This window comes from Sturnira hondurensis, unplaced genomic scaffold (assembly GCF_014824575.4).
Source record: "Sturnira hondurensis isolate 20B ecotype Veracruz unplaced genomic scaffold, ASM1482457v3 Scaffold0005509, whole genome shotgun sequence".
Taxonomy (NCBI): Eukaryota; Metazoa; Chordata; class Mammalia; order Chiroptera; family Phyllostomidae; genus Sturnira; species Sturnira hondurensis.
Genome location: NW_028078140.1, coordinates 472,277 through 495,071, shown reverse-complemented (window position 1 = coordinate 495,071; position 22,795 = coordinate 472,277). Strand labels below are relative to the sequence as shown.

Below are 22,795 nucleotides of genomic sequence, written 5' to 3'. Positions count from 1 at the left end.
CCATGGAACTCTTGTCCATTAATGAGGCTATAGTCCCTGAAACAAGGCAGGATAGCTCCCAACACCTACAGACCCTAGTTTAGAAAATTTCTGAGTCATACCTGCTTTTTTTAAAAATATATTTTACTGATTATGCTATTACAGTTGTCCCATCCCCCCCTTATTCTCCCACCCATATTTCTCCCTCTTTAGTTCATGTCCGTGTGCCATACTAATAGGTTCTTTAGCTTCTATATTTCCCATACTATTCTCACCCTCCCTGTCTATTTTCCACCTACCATCTATGCTACTTATTCTCTGGACCTTCTCCCTCTCTCCTCCTCCTCCCCATCCCCCGTTGCTAACCCTCCATGTGATCTCCTATGTGTTTCTGTTTTGTTTTTGTTTTTTCTCCTATGTGTTTTTTTGTTTGTTTTAGGTGTGGTTAATAATTTTGAGCTTGCTGTCATTTTACTGTACATGTTTTTGATATTCTTTTTCTTATATAAATCCCTTTAACATTTCATACAACAAGGGCTTGGTGATGATGAACTCCTTGAATTTGACCTTATCTGAGAAGCAATTTATCTGCCCTTTCATTCTAAATGAAAGCTTTGCTGGATGGAGCAATCTTGGATGTAGGTCCTTGCCTTTCATGACTTGGAATATTTCTTTCCAGTTCCTTCTTGGCCAGAAGGAAGTATTTCTCTTTTGAGAAATCAGCTGACAGTCTGATGGAAACTCCTTTGTAGGTAACTGTCTCCTTATTTATTACTGCTTCTAGGATTCTCTTCTTCATTTTAATCTTGGCTAATGTAAGTATGATGTGCCTTGGTGTGTTCCTCCTTGGGTCCAACTTCTTTGGGACTCTCTGAGCTTCCTGGACTTCTGGAAGTCTATTTCCTTTGCCAGATTGAAGAAGTTCTCTTTTAGTATTTGTTCAAATAAGTTTTCCACTTGTTGCTGTTTGTCTTCCACTTCTGGCACCCCTATAATTTGGATGTTGGAATGTCTAAAGGTGTCCTGGAGGTTCTTAAGCCTCTTCTCATTTTTATGAATTCTTGTTCCATCTTTCTTTCCTGTTTGGTTGCTTCTTCCCTCCTTCTGGTCCACTCCATTGATCTGAGTCCTAGTTTCCTTCCTGTCACTATTGGTTCCATATATGTTTTTCTTTATTTCCCTTAGCGTAGCCTTCATTTTTTTTTCATCTAATTTGTGACCAAATTCAACCAATTCTTTGAGCATCAAGTTCACCAGTGCTTTAAACTGTGCAGCTGATAGGTTGGTTATCTCTTAGACCTATTTGACTTTCAGAAATTCTAAGTAAGTCTTGGGTATTCTCTTAAAAAGTTCTGCCTCATTATCTAGTATAGGATCTCATGATAATCTGGAGACTTTAGTAGTACTTGTTGCATGAATTAATTTCTTCATTTTCCACATTCTATATACTGCCTGGCAAGATCAGGCACTCGATTGAATTCCGTGACAACTAGGAAAGGAAGAATTAATGTAAATTAATCATCTTCTCTTGGCATAAGTGAGACATTAAGTTGTGAGGAGATAGTACTTCCTGATGCTGCATATTGTTATATCATAACAGTATTAAATAATTATGATAAGGTTTATATCATTGGAAAAATAGTAATATAATTATAACAATGCTAATTTCTCTAATTATTATGTTAGTCAAGATAAGTAAGCTTCTATAACAAAGTCACAAAGTCACAAGCTTCTATAACAATGTATAATGTCTTAAACAATAAAAATTGTTTTATTTTTCTCACCTAAGAGTCCAAGACAGGTGTCCCTAACAGGTAAGGCAAGTTACCTCTACATCGTGATTCATAAATTTATATTTAACTTCAGTGTCTTCTATAGTGCTAGTATCAGAATGCATGCAGTTTGAAGAATAGGCTAGGGAAACCTAGCTTGGAGGTGGTACACATCCTTTCAGTTCACATGCCATTGGTGAATTCTAGTCACATGGTCAGACCCAGCTAAAAAAGATGCCTGGGAAATAAAGCGTTTTGGGGTATCTAACTGTATGTTTCAACTTTATTTATTAAAATTATCTCTAAACCTTAGCATTTTGTTTTCACTTGCTTAGAACTCAGGTGTCTTAGAATGAGTAAAAGTTTTTTTGTTTGTTATATAATTATTTTTTAATGTTATTAAATAATTAAAGTTATTTTTAGGAATTCTTGAATTCAATTTCCTCATTTTACTGAGAGAAAGAACCCAAAAGATTAATATAATTCAATACATTCTCTTCTGTTATTTTTACAAAATAACTTTTTATAGGTTGATGGCCTGAGGTGAATAAATTATCTTTATTTTCAAAGAGCTTAAATATGTTTTGGTTAAATCATTTGTTTAAGGTTATAAAGCAAGTAAGTTTTAGACACAAGCTTAGGATACAAGATTTGTAAATCTTATTTCACTACAGTTTTTAGAATAGTCTTTAGGCATCAGCACATTTTCTGAACACATTGATTCTTGAATTCATTTCAAAATATTGTAACAATAATATAAATAGTGGGCATCAAAAATGGGTCCATATTTTGATCCCTGGAACCTATAAATAAATTACCTTTCATGCAAAAAGAGACTTTTTATATATAATTTTTGTTGAGGACATGGAGTTGGAGACATTATCCTGTATTACCTAAGTGTGCCTATCTAAATCACATAACTCCTTATAAACAAACAAAATTTCAGGATAAGGTGAGTGAGAGAGCAAGAGGGATATTAAGGCGATGATATGACTGTGGAAGCAGTGAAGAGATGCTCTTTTCCTGGCTTTGAGAATGAGTGAGGGGGTCATAAGATAAACTCCCTCTGGAAAATGAACAATTTAATGAATTAGATTCTTCTCCAGAGCCCCAGAAAATAATGCAGACTACTGGTATCTTGATTTCAGCACAATGCGACTTGTTTTAGACTTCTGACCAACAGAATTATAATAAAATAAAGTTGAGCTGTTATAAGCAACTAAATTTGTAATAATTTTTATAGGTTTGACAAGAAACTAACATAGGTTTTCGTATTTGAAAGTGAAATGCCATTTTAAAGTACCAAATCTGTAATTATTTATAAATGAGTGTAGATTCTAAGGTGTCATATAGCAATATTGATTTTTCTCATCTGCTTTTTGCCATACTTTTTTTAGCAAAAAATCAAGTAGAGTTCTAAGAATTTTATTTTTACAGAACATTATCAACCTCAGTGGAAGTAGATAGGGCAGAATAGCAACTTTTCTGAGGTATCCTAATAGAAAATGCCTTACAAAATATTGATATCTTCAGAGAATGAAGAAAAGCAGTTATTCTTAAGATCATGAATTATTCTTGAGAATTTTCTTGAGATTCTATCCCATTTCCACTCTGGAAGAAAAAGTAACTCAATGTTTCTCTCAGCAGACATTCTTTATAACAGAATAAAACTCTCTCAAGTTTTTTAGTTTAGATACTATATTACCTCATTGAAAATTTGTTGTGTAACTAAAATTTGAATTTAGAACAGAATGTGTTGTAACAGTAGCAGTTTTCCTGAACCAATAAATATCAGATATTTACAGTCATAAATAATGATAATTTATACAGATTATTCTATCCATATCTAGATTCATAATTGATTCAATTCACTGAAGTTAGCAAAAATATCAATGTTATGCTCAAAAAGCTGAAAAAATGCTTATTACTGTTGTTTGTTTTTTAACCACTCAATAATTGGATTTTATATAACATTAGTTCAATTGTGTACAAATATAATTCGATATTGATGGGGATCCCAGCCAGCAGGGTCCATTTGTGGTGGCTGCGATAAACAAATTCACACAGACTATAGAAGTCCTGTGGAGAAATAGGGGTGTCATGGCCACTCTCAGTGAGAGAGAGGGCTCCAACCCCTGCCTGCACAGGCTTTTATTGCTTTTCTGGGTACATTATATCAAGGATGGTCCTCATTTACTATGCACAGGTTCCCTTTGGGTGGTTACATTTTACATATAACAAAGGAAAGAATGTTGCTAATTACTTTGAAGAGAAGAATGTTTCAGATCAAGGGGGAAAGTGGTTGAACTGGTTATACTCCATACTTGGGAGGTTTAGCACAGATTTTAGGAAGTTGCTTTAGAGATAGGCAGTAAAAATTTCCTGCCTCAATTCAGGGTGAGTGAGTTTTAGCAAAAGCAAGTCTCATAGCAACCTAGGTACAATGCAGGCCTGATTCCCCACAGGAGAACGTATCTGTGGGCCTGGGTCCTGTATGCAGGACATCCCTCTCCACTGGCCTTTCTGAGTGGGGGCTGGGATACATTTCCCATGCCAAGCAGAATGGTTCCCTATATGATATAAAGAAGATGATGTTTATGTACAAGTAGAAATCATAAATATAGTAAATGGAAATGTAAGTTTAAAGTTTTATACAAGAATAAACTAATTATCCTGTTAAAAATCTGTTACTGAAACAAATACTTTTCAAAAAAGCTATTGCAATATTTCAATGGCTTATTCATTTTCACAGTGTTGTTTCAGTCATAGGTCTTTATCAGAATAATAAATTATGGACAATGCCTCACTGAGCTCTCTAAATTTTTTAAAATTGTATTCTCTTCATATGCTTCTCTTATATGTAAAATCTATTGCATTTTATTCTTTAAAATTGTATGAGAAAATAAAATTGAGATGCCAGCATAGCAATGAAATGAAAATAAATTATTAGAAATGTGATTTGATTTTATTTCTTGCATGTTAACTTTAAATATATATATATTTTCTTAAGGTACTGAAACATGTATTATTGATCCCAACAGAATCCTCTGTAATTATGCTTATAATGTCTTCTTGACAGAATTAATTAAATATCTATTATAGTAATATAAATCTAAAAATATACTTATATTCAAACAATGTATCAATTAAATACTCTTGTCTGAATATTTATAAACTGAAAGCTGTTAACTATTAGCAAGTTTAACTTTTAGTTTACTTTTAGTATATAATGATGTTGTAAAACTTTTGATCTTTTCAACAAACTATTCTAATTAGAGTTCATTTTTTCTATAGAGTTTATCAACAGAGACTTTTGTATCTGAAATCACTGTCTATTAAATTAGGTGACATACTCAATTATACTTTGTTATGGCCAGTCTTCATCTTATATTCTCATGTTTCAGTGGAGTGTTTTGTTTTTGTTTTTTGATTATTAAATTTCTTAGGTACTATCATTTTGTCATCATAGATTTTAGAATATTTTAATTTCTCTACCAAAATGAGTTTGGAAGTTTGCTTAAGAAGTTGATTTGGCAATACAAAAAATATTAAAAACTTAATTAAGATGCATTTGTGGTGGACACCAGTAGAGTCCACCTATTGTGACTGAAGACAAGAATAAATGCAGTCTCACAGCAATTCTGTGGAGAAAAAGGGGACAGCACAGCAACTCTCTCAAGGGGAGAGCGCCTCTGAGTACCTCAGCCAGTCTCTCAAGAGGAGAGCACTCTGACCCTTGCCTAGAGAAGCTTTTATTGTTTTTCTCGAGTTTTACATCAAAGAAGGATTTATTATCTTTTTTTTATATATTTTATTTATTTATTTATCTTTAGAGGGGAAGGGAAGGAGAGAGGGAGAGAAATAGCAATGTATGGTTGCCTCTGCCGAGGACACACAATGTATTGTGTGTCCCCTGCCGGGAACTGGCCTGCAACCCAGGCATGTGCCCTGACTGGGAATCGAACCGCGATCCTCTGGTTCGCAGGCCCGTGCTCAATCCACTGAGCTACACCAGCCAGGGCATATTATCTATTACATAGAATATTATTGTCTACATTTTAGATACAATCAAGGAAATGAAAATAAAATGCAGAGGGGAATGGCGATGAGCCGATTAGCTCTGTCTTTGGGCAAATTCACATATGCTTTGGAAATTACCTTGAAGATAGATAATACACAATTGTTGTTTTAGACCAGGGTGATGGAGTTTTAGCAAGACCATTGTGTATGCAATGTATGCATTGCATGCATTTTCTAGGCCTGATTCTCAGGGGAAAACTTGATTTGAAGGTCTGGCTCCTGCCCACCACCTCACTTCTGTAGTTTTCCATACAGAGCTGAGTCACATTTGCCAGACCAAAATAAGTCAGTCCCCTACATACATTGATTACTTTGACTCATGAAAATGTTAGCTGTATGAGGAATGCATTTAGACATTCCATATTGTGCAGTGCAAATATTTCCACAAGTAGTCCTTTAATATTTCTTTCCATAGGAAAGAAAATATAGGAATGTGCATGTTCTGCTGTTGCTGTAAATGAATCTTCTGAGCTCCTAGCAATCACTATCACTCACTCAAACAGCTCTTGCTTCTCTCTCCTTGCATCACTCTTTTCCTCTCCACTGAATTTTTCTTATGACTACTCCAATTTCTGCTCAACTTTAGAGCAAACCTCATTAAAAGAGAGAGACTACACATTCAATGTGTTCACTTAGTCTCCATACAGTTTCTCTTGAGCCCAACCCAATAACAATTTACCCCAAGGTTATAAGTGAACACTGTCCTGCTACATCAATGATCAATTCTCAGTCTTCATTGTAACTGCATCATTAGCACCATTAGATCCAGTCGATCATCCTCTTTGCACTCGTTTCTCATGACATCAACATTGCTTGTTGTTTTCTGCTCTTCTCTGTCACTCCTATCTGCCACTCCAAGATTCTTTGAGCTCTTTCTCTCTTCAGTATATATATATATATATATATATATATATATATATATATATCCACTTTCAAGGCTGTAATTTCAGTCTTAAATTGACAAATTAACATTCTACACAAGAATACTTGACCATTCCTAAGAACTCCACAATGCTTTAAGAAATTTGTTTCTTTGAAATAATCATAGCCTTAAAATACGCAATACTGCCTTCTAGATTTTCCCCTCCAACACTGATTTTTCTCAAAACACTTTCCATCTCATAATGGTCATTTCCATTTTTCTGGATATAAAGGTTGAAAATCTTGGATCATCTTTAACCTCACTTTTTCTTTCACACCATATGTTGAAATTCAATTTTCAAAATGTATTCAGAGTCCAACAACCTCCTAAAATCTCCTCTGCTGCCAGTCTTTCCTAAACCTGTTGTCTTTCCTTGAATTGCCATGACAGCATTCCTAAGGCTCCTTTGCTTCTTTTTTCACTTCTTTTAAATTGAGTGATATTGCTCCCCGCTCTGACACAAATCAGATTTTATGTCTTTATTCAAATCCTCCAGTGACTTACCATCTCACACAGAGCGAAAGCCAGAGTTCTTACTACAGCATGCAAGTCTGAAAATCTGAGGTCACATTCCATTTTATCTCACAATTGGCTCTCCTCTCTAAATCATTTTTGTCTGACTATCTCAGCCTCACAATCCTCCTCAAATAGTCCTCTCAGGATCTTGCATTACAGTCTTTACCTTTGGTAGTGCCCCTGTCTTAATTTCCTTCCTCCAGATAGGTAGATATATGTACAGCTTTCACTTCTGTTAAGTCTGTACTTTAATGTTCTCTATGTGAGATTTTATGCAATTTCATCTAAAATTTCAGACACTTTGCCATACTTCCTATCTTCATTTCCCTGTGTGATTTTTTTGAACTTTTTTCTTAGGACTTCTGTATTCTTTTTTTATTATATTTTTCCATCACCATTTAAACCTCTGTATACACCCCACTCACAACCACCACACTGTTGTCCATGTGCATGAATCCTTTTTCCTCTTTGCTCAATCCCTCCACCCGCTAACTTCCCCCACCATCTTAGATGTCATCCTGCTCTCTATGGGTCTATCTCTATTTTGCTTGTTAGTTTACTTTGTTCGTTAGATTCTACATATGGGTGAAATTATATCGCATTTGTCTTTTTCTGACTGGCTTATTTCACTTAGCATAGCATTTTCTAGGTCCATCCATACTGTTGCAAAGGTTAAATTTTCTTCTTTTTTTATGGTCAAATGGAATTCTATTGTGTAAATGTCTCATAGTTGTTTTATCCACTCATCGTAGTTGTTTTGTTTACTCATATGAACATTTGGGCTATGCCCATATTATAGCAATTGTAAAAAACACTGCAGTGAACATGGCATACTAATGTTCTTTCAAATAGTGTTTTGGGTTTCCTCAGATATATTCCCAGAACTGGGATCATTGGGTAAAAGGCAGATCCATTTTTAATTTTGAGGTACCCCCATTTTGCTTTCCACAGTAAACTGTTTTTCCTAGGATTTCTATATTCTTTAATATAGCTATATTTTACTTTTTTTATTCTCAATCACCCAAAGGAGAATCTAAATTGTGTTATTACATTATATTTAATTTATATTGCCATATCCCCAATGTTTATAACAGTGGTTTGATTTAATTACTGTAAATTTTGTCTCAGTGAGGAATCAAAATATTCAGGTTACCAATCATCTGAAAATGTTACCTCTATATACAGAGCTTATATGCTATTATATCTATAATATCTCTTTGACAAACAACAACAACAAAATCTTCCATTTTACTATTTAGTTGTGAGTCAGTATGGACTAGAATTATTTTATTTATCAGAAGGTGATCAATATAAAATGAAAAGTGTATTTCAGATAACACTGACACATGTTGCCAGAAAATAGCTATCATATTTCCTATCAGCACACTTGGCCCCTGCTGACCAGGCTACCTGCCTTTTTGTGCTGACAGTGGTGTCTCTTTTTCCTTTCCTGATTGTCACTCTCCAATACACCCTGGCAAAGTGTCAAGCTGCTTAATTTCCATATCTTGAAAAATGCCTTTATAACCAACCCTTTGTGGTGACAAATCAGAGTAATTGCCTTGGTCCCCCATTTGAGGGGCTTTGTGCTGCTGAAGTAATTGCTGGCTCAGCAGTGGTTTTCAGGGAAGCAGCTGGCAAGAGGGAAAGGAGATGGTTTTCTACAGCTGATATAAAAATGACAATGGGTTCATTTGTAAATGTATAATCAACCTTGTGCCCTTCTACTAAAAGTGAAGATTACTTTCTGCTTGTACCAGAGCACTTAAGGAACATTTAGTTCATTTTGTAATTTCTCTTCCATTTTTAACTCTTATTCAACTTCATTTTATTAAGATTTTTGTTAGAGATACACTAACACAGCAAAAATCTTGTAAAAGTTCCACCTCCAAAATAAAATCACCTGATAAAACATTTATTGAAGAGTGGGTGATTGACATCAGAAGGGGCTGGGCAAAGAAGTAATTTTCTGGAAAGTACTGAAGGAGTAATTTTGATTGTTACACCTAGAAAAAAGACAGAGGGCTGGACTCCTGGTTTGAGATGGGAGGGTGAACCTGAGGCCAAATAACATCAAAGGCTTTGATGAGACAGTCTGACCTGTTACTTGAGCTAAATGCTCTCAACTTCTGGGTGTCCACTGAATGCAAAGAACAATGGAAGGAGAACAAAGAGTGCATTTATATTAGTGTGTGGCCAATCCATAACTCAAGTCCAGAGGTTCACAAAAAGGCTTCTCTCCAAGAGGAAGAGGAGCAGACATTATGGAAAAACACCAGTCAGGTACACAGTGGTAGCAGTGACCATATACTGTCATCTGTATAGGCATGATTTTGTCAGAAATCTCCGGTTAACATTATCAAAAGCAGACGCAGAGGTTTGTTAGATACTGTTGGTGTTGCTGTTTAAATGAATGAGAGTCTAGGCATTTGGATGGTATCACATCTCCTCTTCCTGGATTTAGGGACTTGAGATTAATTCTGAAATTCTGCAAATTGAGGAGTACCATGAGATAGAATACCACCAAACAAAGACTCCTTGGCAAATAATTTAATTGTTTCAATTATCTTGCTTTTTGTGGACATTTTACATTGATGTGGCTTGAGAAACACGTGTTACTCCACTATGATTTTAGTTGCAACATTAAACTTCTGCGAATCATCTGTGTATACACACACATACATGCACATGACACATGCACACACACGATGGGGTAGAAAATGGTCTTGTTTACTATAGAAATAAAATTGATTGTTGTGCTGGTTCTGTATACAGTGATTATTAATTAACTTAATTCTGTGCTCCTCTTTTCAGCTGTGTATAAACTTCTGGCAAATCCTTATATTGTATTGCAATTTTGGTTATTCTGTTTTCATTTCTAGATATGTGTTTTATTATTTCACAATTTCCAGTTATCTGCTATAATTTATTACTACTCATCTAAATTTTGAACATACACTGAGCAAAGTACTAATTTTAAAATTTGGGTCTCAAACCTTCAAGATCTGAATCTACAATGTGTGTGTTTTCCCCCTAGTTTCTTTTTATCTCTTGCTATTCTGATTGTATTTATTTTTGTCTCTTCATATGGATTCTAAATAATGGTTAAAAAACAGACAGTGCTTGTAAAATTATAGATGCAATTTGAGGATCAGAATGATCTTGTCTTGCTTCAGAGAGGAATTATTTTTACTTTCTGCAAAATAAAATCAAAAGTACAGTTTAACTAGTCATTGTCAGTGTAAGAGGGTGCAATCAGGGGGACCCCAAAAGAAGGATTCGTAATGGGGTCCAGAACTCAGGAAATATTAAAACTATAGGATGTCCTCACCCCCACAAGTGAGCTGGGGGATGGGATACATGGAGCAGGGCTACTGGGTTGTTTTGCATAGCAACAGTTTTGCAGATAACTTCTAGAACAGTCTTTTAACATATCTATTACCTTTAACTGGTTTCATAAATATGTTAAATAGCTGTGGCTATGCTTTGAGCCTAGGATAAGGGAGCCATTTTAATTGGGGCTATTCTAATAGGTGTATAATGGATTTAATTTGTGTTTCCCTAATACTAGTGTTGATTATTTGTTTATACTTATTTGCCATTTATATCTCTCCTTGGGTAAAGTGTCTGTTCAAATTTTTTTGCACATTTTAAAATTGTATTGCTTTGTATCCCATTGAGGCTTCTTTTTTGGTTTTGGTTTTGGTTTTGCTTTTTTTTTTTTTTTGAGAGAGAGAGAGAAAGGGAGAGAAAGAAGAAAAACAACAAACAAACTAAAAGCCTCTTGCTGACTTTGAACCCACAAAGCTGATTCTGCTGGTCTTCCTGGATGTTGCAGGCAGAGTGGGGCTGGTCTCACTTTTTAGTGTGTGTGTTTTTTTTTTTTTCTTTCCTTTCCTATGGTTCTGTTTTGAAGGCTAGGTCCAGGCTCCAATATTCACAGGTGTCCGACCTCAAGCCTAAGCCCTTGTTACCGAACAAGGGTCCGAGGGGGGAGCAATACTTGGCCCACTGAGGGATGCCAAAAACTGCTACAGAAAACAGGGGCCCTTCCCAAGGACAGTATACTAATATCTATAGGGCTCTTCTGTCCGCCGCCAATTGGAAAGACATCTCTCAATGCCAGAGATTTGTGAAAAGGAAACAAAATGTTTATTTAATGCTATTCAGGCCTAATGCCTTCCTTAAAATATTAAAGTCATTAAGGGTATACACCTACACAAACACACACACACACACACAGTGCTCCCTTCTCCCACTGTCCCAACTCCGGGTACCGTAAATCAGGAAAAGAGCACACGTCCGTTTGTTTTCAGGTTGCTGGCACTGTGAGCTGTGTCGACTGCCTGTCCAGGCAGGATCTCCAATTAATCCAAAGTCATGTGGCACCTTCCACTGGCAAGAGTTCTTTGTACCAAGTTCCAGTCAAAGTCTCTCCTGGTTTCCAGGCCACTGGGCCAAAGGGAGCACCCCAAAGCTGCGTGGGCCTCTTCTACCAAAGGCGCACTCCACCAAAAGCGCGTCTTTCTTCTTCACCTAGCCTCAGGGATCTCCATTCTGGCAAAGCTGTGTGGTCTTCTTCCCTTTTCACCTGGCCAAGAGAGGGTCTGCACTCTGCTCAAACCGCATGGCTCTCCCTCCTAATGGCTACAGGGGTCTACATCTTTCCAAAACAGCGTGGCTCTCTCCCTCACCTGGCCAAGAGGGGGTTCCTCACTCTGCTAAAGCCACATGCCTCTCTCGAAGGCACTATCTCTGAGCATCAGTCTCAAGTTCCCCTGGGTAGCAGCCACTCACTTCTCCCTGGCCCAAAACTTGGCCACAGCTATTTAACATATCTATGAAACCAGTTAAAGGTTATAGATATGTTAAATAACCATTCCAGAGGTTAGCTGCAAAACTGTTGCTGTGCAAAACAGCTCTCAATGGCCCTGCTCCATTCGTCCCTTCGCCCAACTGACAACTTGGGGGGGGGGGGTGAGGACATCTTAATATTTCCTCCAATATTCCTGTACACTTTGAGTTCTGGACACCATTCCAAATCTTTTCTGGGCCCCCCTTGGCTGCACCCTGTATCAACAGCCCCACAAAGAATTATTTGGCGAAATGTCAATAGTACCAAGAAACTTTGCAAACCACTTTTGACACATTCACTCAGTCACAGCACCTTCTCCATACACTGTACAAATCCATTTTTACATTTCAATTGCATTTTTAATATTCTTCAAATTGTATAATGTACCCAAGATGTGTATCTTCTTCCATCTTCAATATTAAAACGACTGCAAAAATTTACCTATTTTGATGTTTTTTAATGCATACTGATATAAGAACTTTGCAATAACAATTTTTTTTTCCGAATTAAGTTAAAGACAACTAAGCAATGTGAGAGCCCTCATACAGAAAAGAAAACTAAATGGACTTTTTTGGCCTACCCAATATTTTCTAACTACTTGATTGAATTTCCCAAATTATTGACTTAAGGATTTTCAAATACATACACATAGATTAAAATTCTAAGGCTAGCCATTGCTGAATCTCTCAAGTTTGCTGAAAAATTTTTCTTGTCATATAAGCTGTGTTTTTAACTTCCTTTGTGATTTTTCTTTTACCTGTGGATGTTTATTACTTAATTTCTAAATATTTAGAGGTAGGTATTATAGTGATCTTTAAATATTGTTCCCAAATTTAATTCTATTGATATTTAGGACATAACACATTATTATGTAATAAAACTTATTTGAGACTACCTTTATCACCAAAAAAACAATGATTTCTAGCAGTTTCCAGTAAACTTAAAAAAAATTGTACTCAGTTTTTTGCGGCATCTCTTGTCCTAAATGTCAATTAGAGAAATTTTATTAATTATATTGTTCTAAATTTCCATAATTTGATAATTTTTTACTTTTATTTGATTGCTTATATATTGAATTCAAATAAACTTTCCTTCCATGATTATCAATTTGATCATTTATTTTGTTTCTGTAATGACATTTTGCTATTTATAGCTTTTAAATTTAGGTAATCAGATGCATGAAATCTCAGCATTACAGTGGATTTTTTTAGATTTGACACTGCACTGTTATGAAAGTTTTCTCTTTATTTCTAGTAATAATTCTTGCCTTAAGTCTACATCTTCTAATATTGCTAGGCCAGTTTATTTTTGTTTGCAGTTGGTTTTGTATAATTTTTTCATTCCTTTCTTTATAAACTTTCTATTGCCTTAGATGTGCCTTATACAAACAGAATATAGGGTTTGTGTATGTGTGCTAGTGAAAAAGTCTATAGAGCACAATTATTCTATTTATGTATAATACTATTATAGTATTTGGTTGTATTATATAACCTTACCATATATATATATATATATATATATATGTGTGTGTGTGTGTGTGTGTGTGTGTCTGTTTATTAGTTGTAATATTTTTATGTATTATACTGTTTTATTAGTTCTGTTTAATTTCTTTTACATTTTCCTTTGAATAAGCATTGCTTAGTATTTGTGTTTTTCCCAATTTTTGTGAAGTTTTATATTTTTCATTGTTATCTTTCTCTTTATACTTTTAATAATTTTTAAATTTATAGTTGTATTTTCTAACATGGTAAATATTAAAAACATAACCATATTATAAAAGAATCAAGGTCTTCAAGAATACAATTTCAAAGGTTCAGAACTGCTGCTTACTTTTTTATACCCTTTGGCAAAGAAATTACTTTAGAGATTATCATTACCACTGAAACAGTTCTTTAGGTATTACAAAATGTCGACTACTCAATTATAATATTAAATATTACATAATTTTCCCATTCAGTGCAGGACCTTATATATCTTAACTAAAGCTGTGTCCTTCTGTATTTTAATGATGGTGTAATAAATTTATAATAAATAAATAAATAAATAAATAAACTTGTAATAATAAATTTACACAAATATTTTCAATTCTTTGTCTACTTTTTCTGAAGCATTTGATTTTTTCTTTAGTGCTTATTTTTGAATGCTAAATCAATATTTTACAGAACTATAAATTTTCATCTTCAACTTAAAAGAGGATTTGGCTCTGGATGGGGTTCTGGGCTGGCAGCTATTATACCATACCTTGATGTTTATTTTCTATAATATTTTGCTTTGTATTGTTTTTGTTGACAATTCAGTTATCAGTCTAGCTGTACCTTCTGCAAACATTTGTTGAAAAATATATTCTCCCAGGTGCCTCTAACACATAAACGGTAGTAAGAGATAAGTGAAATGACATAAATACATTTTAAGAATATAAAACTCATTTAATAAATGTTTGTGTACATGTTTGACCTTCACAACAAACGAATGATGGGAAGATGAGTGACCATATAATTTTTTGGAAATTGATCCATGTAAATTTAAGAGCTAGAAGGAAAAAAGCTGTTGTTTTGATATATGAATAATACTTGAACAAACTTGACTCATTTTACATCAGTGACTAAACCAAGAGAAGCACAGGGGAGATGTAGTACACCACACTAGTGGTAATAACATCAAGTATCTCTCTTTGACTTATCTCCTTACCCATTTGAATATTTTTTCCTGGTATCACATTCCCAGATAATAAAATTTCACTATGTAAAACATGTGGTATAAATCATTCAATTCTATAACAAATAAATATTTTCTTAGTATGAAGAGTATAAAGTGGGAGACACAGTTCATGCCAAGCTGAATTGCAAAAACAAATTAACACTAGATAAGTGCTGTTGGAAACATTATAAATTATTATTTTGTTTGTTTTTTGTTTTACCAATATTTTAATATTACAACTATCTGAAGTTTTATATATATTTACATTAGTGTTAAAGAAAAAAATTTTGTTTTCTAAAATTTTCTTCATAGAATGAACACAGATATTTTAAAAATGTATTTTATTGATTATGCTATTATAGTTGTCCCATTCCCCCCCTTTTATTCCCCTCCACCCTGCAGACCACCACCCACATGCATTCCCCTCCTTTTAGTTCATGTCCCTGGGTCATAAATAAAAGTTTTTTGGGTTGTACATTTCCTAGACTTAACCTCCCCTCTCTCTATTTTCTACCTACCATTTATGCTGCTTATTCCCTATACCTTTTCCCCCTTTCTACTCCTCCCTCTCCCCAGGTGATAACACTCCATGTGATCTCCATATCTGTGTTTCTGTTCCTATTCTAGTAGTTTGCTTAGTTTGTTTTGTTTTGTATTTTTTAGGTTCAGTTGTTGACGGATGTGAGACTGTTGTCATTTTACTGTTCATAATTTTGATCATCTTCTTTTTCTTAGATAAGTTCCTCTAACATTTCCTATGATAAGGTCGGCATGATGATGAACACCTTTAACTTAACCTTATCTGGGAAGCACTTTATCTGCTCTTCCATTCTAAATGAAAGCTTTGCTGGATGGAGCAATCTTGAATGTAGGTCCTTGCCTTTCACAACTTTGAATACTTCTTTTCAACCCCTTCTTGCCTGGGGGCAAGAAAGGTTCCTTTGGAAAAATCAAATGATAGTCTTATGGGAACTCCTTTGTAGGTAACTCTCCTTTTCTCTTACTGCTTTTAAGATTCTCTACTTGTCTTTAATCTTGGGTAACGTAATTATAATGGGCCTTGGTATGTGCTTCCTTGGGTCCACCTTCTTTGGGACTCTCTGAGCTTCCTGGACTTCCTGGAAGTCTTTTTTCCTTTGCCAGATTAGGGATCTTCTCCCTCATTACTTTTTCAAATACATTTTCAATTTCTTGCTCTTCCTTTTCTCCTTCTGGCATCCCTATAATTAAGATGTAATGTTTAAAGTTAACCTGGAGGTTCTGATAGAGAAGAGCCCCTTTTCCGTTAGCCTAAGAATGCCGCATAGGAGAGTCTAACTTCTGCATTCCCCTTCTGTAACCTGCTTCTGCCACGCAGCCAAAGAAAGCCACAGCACCTCAGATATCCCCAAATAAGGAAAAAGACATAACTTCTGCATTCCGCTTCTGTACAGGAAGGTCCTGCAGGCTATATAAACCCCAAGAACCCTTTGTTCAGGGCTCAGAATTTGGAGATCACTCTCCTCTGGGCCCGTGCATGTAATAAAGATCATGTTCCTGAACCCTAGGTGTTTGGTCACTTCATTTTTCTGTAATATTTGGTTCCCTGACCGGGAAGCGACCTAACATAAATCTGGGCCGATTTGCCGCCAGCTGGCCAGGGCAGACCGGGTGGCCGGTGGCTCAGCCAGGGACTGGGGGAGCACGTGCCCTGAGATTTCTTAGGCCCCGACCGGGTTGGGGCACTGGATGCCGACCCACGACTCCACATGGGAAGTGAGGGTTTCGGACCACGATCTATCAGAAGGTGCCGCATCGGAAATCGGTAAGTGCCCCGGGGACTGGACCTGAGACCAGGGAGAGACTGATCACCTCTCATAGCCAGAAAATTTGACTGGAGTCAGAAACTTAGACTGAGTCCGATCATCAGACCCTCACTGGGGGAGGGACCAGACCCGAGACCAGGAAGGGAGGTTGGAGTCCTCCCAGATCTGCCTGAGGATTGAGACTAGGTAGTCCGATCACTGGACCCTCACTCAGGGAGGGAATGTTTAACTTCTGAGTGTCTGAGAGTGAAAGTGAGAGTGTGTGTGTGTGTGTGTGGCTCCACGGGTGAAAAATCTACGGAGCAAGATTGGGCCCCAACCTGCAGTTCCTGTGTCAGGTCATAGGGCATAATGGCTGGCAGTTAACGCCGAATTCTGCTGGGGCAGCTTTAGCTAAGACTGACTTCGCCCCACTAAGGGGCAGGCCAGGTGGGTGAGCGAGTGAGCCCCACCCTTTATGTGTCTGTGCCCAGTGGGAGGTGGGTCTCCACAGTCTTAGATTGTATGCTCAAGAACTTCAGTAGATTTAGAGGGCAAGACCCATCTCTGAATGCAGAACAACTTGAGATTTTTTGCATATCAGAATGGCTGACCTTCGGAGTCGGCAGGCCCCCTGAGGGAACTTTAAATTTGTCCACTATTAGAGCAGTTCACCTCATAGTTACGGGAAAGCCAGGCCACCCCGAATTCAGAAGGCAGACCAATGTTCCGGGGACTTCCTAGAGTGCCTAATGGAGGCCTATCGGGTTTATACCCCTTTTGACCCAGAGGCGACCAAGAACCAGTGTATGGTTGCCATGGCCTTCGTCTCCCAGTCTGCCTCAGACATTAGGAAAAAGCCTCAGAAATTAGAAGGCTTCGCAGGCATGACTTTGAACCAACTCTTGGCAGTAGCCAACAAAGTATATAAAAACCGAGATGAAGCTGCGGCGGCCGCCCACTTAGAAGACCAAAAATTGCAGGCCACCCTCTTAGCCGCCGCTGGTAAAACATCCACAACATCAAAAATGGACCGGGCAATAAAAAGGGGCACTTCAAAGTAGAAAAAGATCAGTGTGCTTACTGCAAAGAGCGAGGACATTGGAAACGAGACTGCCCGGCCTGCAGGCAGTGGGAAGAGTTGCCTGACAGTCAGACAGTCCCGCCAGCGCCAGCCCCTAATGTATTAGCCCTCACTGGGTTCAGCCAAGACTGAGGAGGACCAGGCTTCATTGTGCTTGGTCCCCAGGAGCCCATAGTCAGAGTAAAAGTCGGGGGCCAGGACATTGACCTTATGGTAGACACTGGAGCGGAACACTCAGTAGTCACCGTCCTGGTCGGACCCCCCACTAGGAAGGAGGTCTTAGTACAAGGGGCCACCGGGCTCTCAGCCAGCCCACAAACCCAAGACCATGAACCCTGGAAAAGGCCAGTAGCCTACCTGTCTAAACAATTAGACAATGTTGCAGCACGGTGGCCTGGCAGTGGTTCCTTCAGGAAACCAGATACCTCCCGGGAGCAGGGAGCCACCAGATTGCCTAAGCAGAGGAACCAAGAGTAAAAAAAAGAATGACAGATAAATCTAGATAAGCAGAAATATGTATAAAGGATGTGAAAGTTTTAAACCTGGAGTAAAGGAAACCTCAACTACTTGTTTTCTGGTTTCGTGGGAAAAGAGCAAATTTCTCACATGTGGTTCTGTTTCTGATCAGAAAACTGTAGTATAAGACCTAGGAAAGGTCGCCTGTAGCCGGTTGGGGAGGATGCCTTTGCCACCTGGGACCCAAGAAGGGTCAATTGGGGCTGACGAGTGCTTCAGCCTGAGGCAAAGCAGCATGTCTCTGCCATGAGACTGGGCCAGAAGGAACATGTTTCTGCGAGGCATCAGTGGATGCACTGGTGCAAGAGAATGCCTGTGTGTTGTTTTGGAACTCTGTGTTTTGGATTTTGTTCTGTATCTGCTCTGAAAAGGGAAGAAAAAAAGCCCACTGGCAGGCAACAAAGACCAGGGTTACAGGCGCCTACAGTCCTCAGTCTAGCTGGCTTAGACCCAGACCAGACTGCCACAGAACTTCAGAAACTCTCCCACTCCCCTCGGAGAGGCCCTGGCCATTGATCTAAAATCATTCACCGAGAAGGAGACTGGGCGACTTTGGACTGATTTGCTGCCACTGGCACTACTTAGAATTAGGAATGCCCCTAAGTCTTCAGGAGACCTCCTCCCATCCTCAGAATAGATAAAAGGGGAGGACCTGTACATTCCTAGGAGAAGAATGTTACTATTTTGTTAATGAAAGTGGCTTAGTTGAAGAGAACTTACAACGCATAAATGAACTTAAAGACAGACTATGGCCCAGGGCTGGGACGGGAGCATCCTCCTGGTGGCAGGACACTCTTTTCTCCTTCCTAGTCCCCATCCTAGGACCCCTGATCATCCTCATCCTAGTCATTACCATAAGACCCTGGGCCATCAGAACAGTAGTCAGCCAGTTAGAAGGAACACTAGTATGGAAGACCACTAGCCGCATTCTCATGCTCCAGCAACAACAAGAGCAGAGAGTCCCGTTATTGGATGCTGAGACAGACGAAAGCACTGTCTAAGCACCCACAGGGGGGAATGATAGAGAAAAGCCCCTTTTCTGCTGGCCTAAGAACGGCCCGTAGGAGAGTCTAACTTCTGCATTCCGCTTCTGTAACCTGCTTCTGCCGCGCAGCCAAAGAGAGCCACAGCACCTCAGATATCCCCAAGTAAGGAAATAGACACAACTTCCGCATTCCGCTTCTGTACAGGAAGGTCCTGCAGGCTATATAAACCCCAAGAACCCTTTGTTCAGGGCTCAGAATTTGGAGATCACTCTCCTCTGGGCCCAGGCACATAATAAAGATTGTGCTCCTGAATCCTCCATGTCTGGTCACCTCACTTTTCTGTAACAGTTCCTAAGCCTCTCCTCATATTTTTCAATTGTTGTTACTTCAGTCTGTTTTGGCTGAATATTTATTTCTTCCTTCTGGTCCAAAACATTTATTTGCATCTCAGTTTCCTTCCTTTCACTGTTGGTTCCCTGTACATTTTCCTTTATTTCACTTTTCATAGCCTTCACATTTCCCTCTATTTTGTGACCATACTCACCAATTCTGTGAGAATCCTGATTACCAGTGTTTTGAACTGTGCATCTGATAGTATGGCTATCTCTTCACCTCTTAGTTGTATTTTTTTTTTAGGTAGCTTTGATCCATTTTTTCATTGGGGACTTTTTTTTTTCTTTGTGTCTCAGCATAGTTGTTATACAGTAAAGACTGGAGCCTTAAGAATTCACCAGGGCAATAAAACCTACATCTCTGCCTTGTGGAGTTGTATGTGGAGGAGGGGTCTGAGGGGGAATAGTGCCACTCCTTCAGCTCTCTGCTGGCTTTCAGCCACTCCCATCACTCCCCACAAGCAAATTCGGCCCTTCTGGTCCTGATTCCCAGGTGGGTGGTTTTATGTGCATTGTAGGACCCTTTGGGTCTCTCCAGTGAGGCTGGTCTCTCCAGAGAGACCCTTTGGAACTCTCCTGTGAGACTGGGAGTTTCTCCAGCTGCCTTAATACTCACAGGTTTTTTCAGTCAGAGGTTTTGAGGCTTTATTTCCCCATGCTGGAAACCTGTGTCATGTGGTCTGTCTCACTCCCCAGTTGTTCCTCCTGGTTTATCTCCATGCAAATGTGGGACTGCCTGCTCTACCAGCCACCATCTTGCCTAGTCTGCCAGCTGATGCCTTGCCACACCAGGTCCTTCAGCTGCCCCCCTGCCGCAAATGTTTTCCCCTGGCTGCCGGTCTCCACTCTGCCTACTGATCTGGATAAATATTTCTTCTTTAACTCCTTGGTTGTCTGACTTCCATACAGTTCAATTTTCTGTCAATTCTGGTTGTTTTTTATTTTTTAATTTGTTGTCTTTGTTTTGTTTGTGCAAGGAGGCATAGTGTGTCTAACTGTGCCTCCATCTTGGCCTGAAGTGGATCCTGATTCTAAATTATTATGAGTGGTTCACATATATGTAATGAAGCTAGAACTTGTTAATGTGCTTCTGCTTCAGTTAATGTGATAAATTTATTACAGCTAAGGTATTACAAGATATGAAAAATACACATAATACATCTGCTCTGAGACTTTGTTGTCAGTAATTATATTCAATTTCCCTACAGATAGTCTACATGGGCTGGTGTGAAGCACGGGAACAGGACTCCCTTCAAGATTGTGCATACGCTCCAACATTTCTGGCGCTGAGAGGCTCCTGTCTTTACAAGTTTCTGGCACCCCCAGTAAGTGTTTTTGTTAAAGACTTTTATTTTTCCCATCTTATCACAACAGAGTGACATGAACTTAATAACCACAAATTGCATGTTACTAACATATTTTGAAAATAAGATACAGAAAAAAATAGAAAACAGTCCAAATGTTTTAGAATATTTGGTGTCTAGCAGAAGTAATGCCTCCTTGAGTGTGGTTGGTAGGGTAATGACTATAATAATTTATAGTTTTAATTTGAACATTTCATCTAAAATGTGATGTGAGGTGCTTGAGTGTGATATTGCTATGTTACAGAATTACATACTTATGATTTTGTAATAAAATATTTTGTGATAAAAAGGGGTATTATTTGTGCCAGAGCCAGTATTTCACTAAATATATAAATTCTGGAATGAAACATTATTTTATAGCCCTTGAAAAGTCTAGAAATTTTTTATATTTACGCATTTATGACAGTCAAAATATGCTGATACGGCCCAGGTTTGTCTGTACATCAAAGCAATAGTATTTTTGATACTCTATATTCAAGTCATTGGGCTTTGTACCAAATATGTATGAGTATCTATTATATCTAATGTCTTGCTTTTTGAAAGATATATCTTACACAATAGGAGATTCTTACTAAATATTTATTGGGAATAAATATCAAATCCCATACCATTCATTACAGGTCTAAAAATGGATTACTTAGAATTATGTCTGACTTGCTGCTATTTTGAATGTCCATCTATACAAATTTCTAAACATCAAGTAGGCAGGTAAAAAGCCATTAATATTTATATTTTTACATATTACTACTCTGAATAATTTCTTATGACTGGGTAGGTATATGGCTCGAACTTCAATAAGTGAAACAACTTCATTGTAGCATTTGGTATCATCATAATTTTCAAAAATATCCACATCTTCAAATTACTTCTAATACAAATTATGTCATTTTTTAAAAATAAAGGTGGTACTACTGTCTAATATTTTTATTTGGAGGTAACTAGTGGCAAACTTTATATAATATTTACATATACAGAATACATACATTATTTAAAATAACCAAAGATATTGGACAAATGGAGCTTGTTGCATATAATATGAGATATTTGTTGAAAGAGTAAGAGAAATGGTGATAAAGCTTAGGCGAGAGAAAACCACAACATTCTTCATGGATCTTTATGGGGATAACTTCACAACTGAGAGACTGTATAGTACATGTTAGGGGTTCTCTCATGCACCACAGTATATAAAATCACATAAAAGCGGAATAAGAGCTCTCTTTCTAAAACAAATATCATATTAGTTTCTCATCTTTTAAAGGTGACAACGTGGGATTGGACTCGAGCAGAAAAAACATTTTCAGTTTATGAGATTATGTGCAAGATTCTTAAGGTATGATTAATAAGAAGTAAATATTTTAATGTTGTTTCCTTAGCAAACAGATCTGAGGTCATAAGTAACTGTTCATGGCTCTAGGATTATAAGTAGCTCTTAAGAAGAAATGATGAATGGATGTAAGAGAAAATACAAGATAAGTACATATGAAAGATTTTATATATACATATATATGGCAGAGAAATGTGTTGGCACTCTTGTAGTGGCTCACATAATTGTTAAGCAGATTCTACAGTCCCTCAGTGTAGTGAAGAAACAAAGAAAAGTGTGATAGAAATACACTGAGGAAGAAGTAGAAAGTTCAATTTAACATTGTCTGAATTTAAACATTAATTACTACCATAGATTTCTGCTGAATAAAGTGCACAGAAAAAAAGATTTGGATAAAACTTGGATTTAGAAAATGTAGAAAATATAAAGGTATATTCAAAGAAAGGTTTGTTTTTCTTTTTACTTCTCAGGGTGAGGTTATCAGTCTGAGAATGCAAAACAATATACAATTATTTTTGACAAAT

The 22,795-nt window shown here is 37.3% G+C and overlaps 1 protein-coding gene across 1 annotated transcript in view; it reads left to right on the top strand.

Annotated features, from left to right (window-relative positions):
* The first annotated feature begins 16,549 nt into the window (after positions 1-16,549).
* LOC118987919 (gamma-1-syntrophin-like) overlaps positions 16,550-22,795 on the top strand; it is a 110,633-nt gene continuing 104,387 nt past the window's right edge. Inside the window, exons 1-4 of the mRNA XM_037047260.1 lie at positions 16,550-16,625; positions 17,350-17,610; positions 20,781-20,908; positions 22,206-22,277. Of these exons, the coding sequence (XP_036903155.1) occupies positions 16,550-16,625; positions 17,350-17,610; positions 20,781-20,908; positions 22,206-22,277 (537 nt within the window). The remainder of the gene's footprint in view (positions 16,626-17,349; positions 17,611-20,780; positions 20,909-22,205; positions 22,278-22,795) is intronic.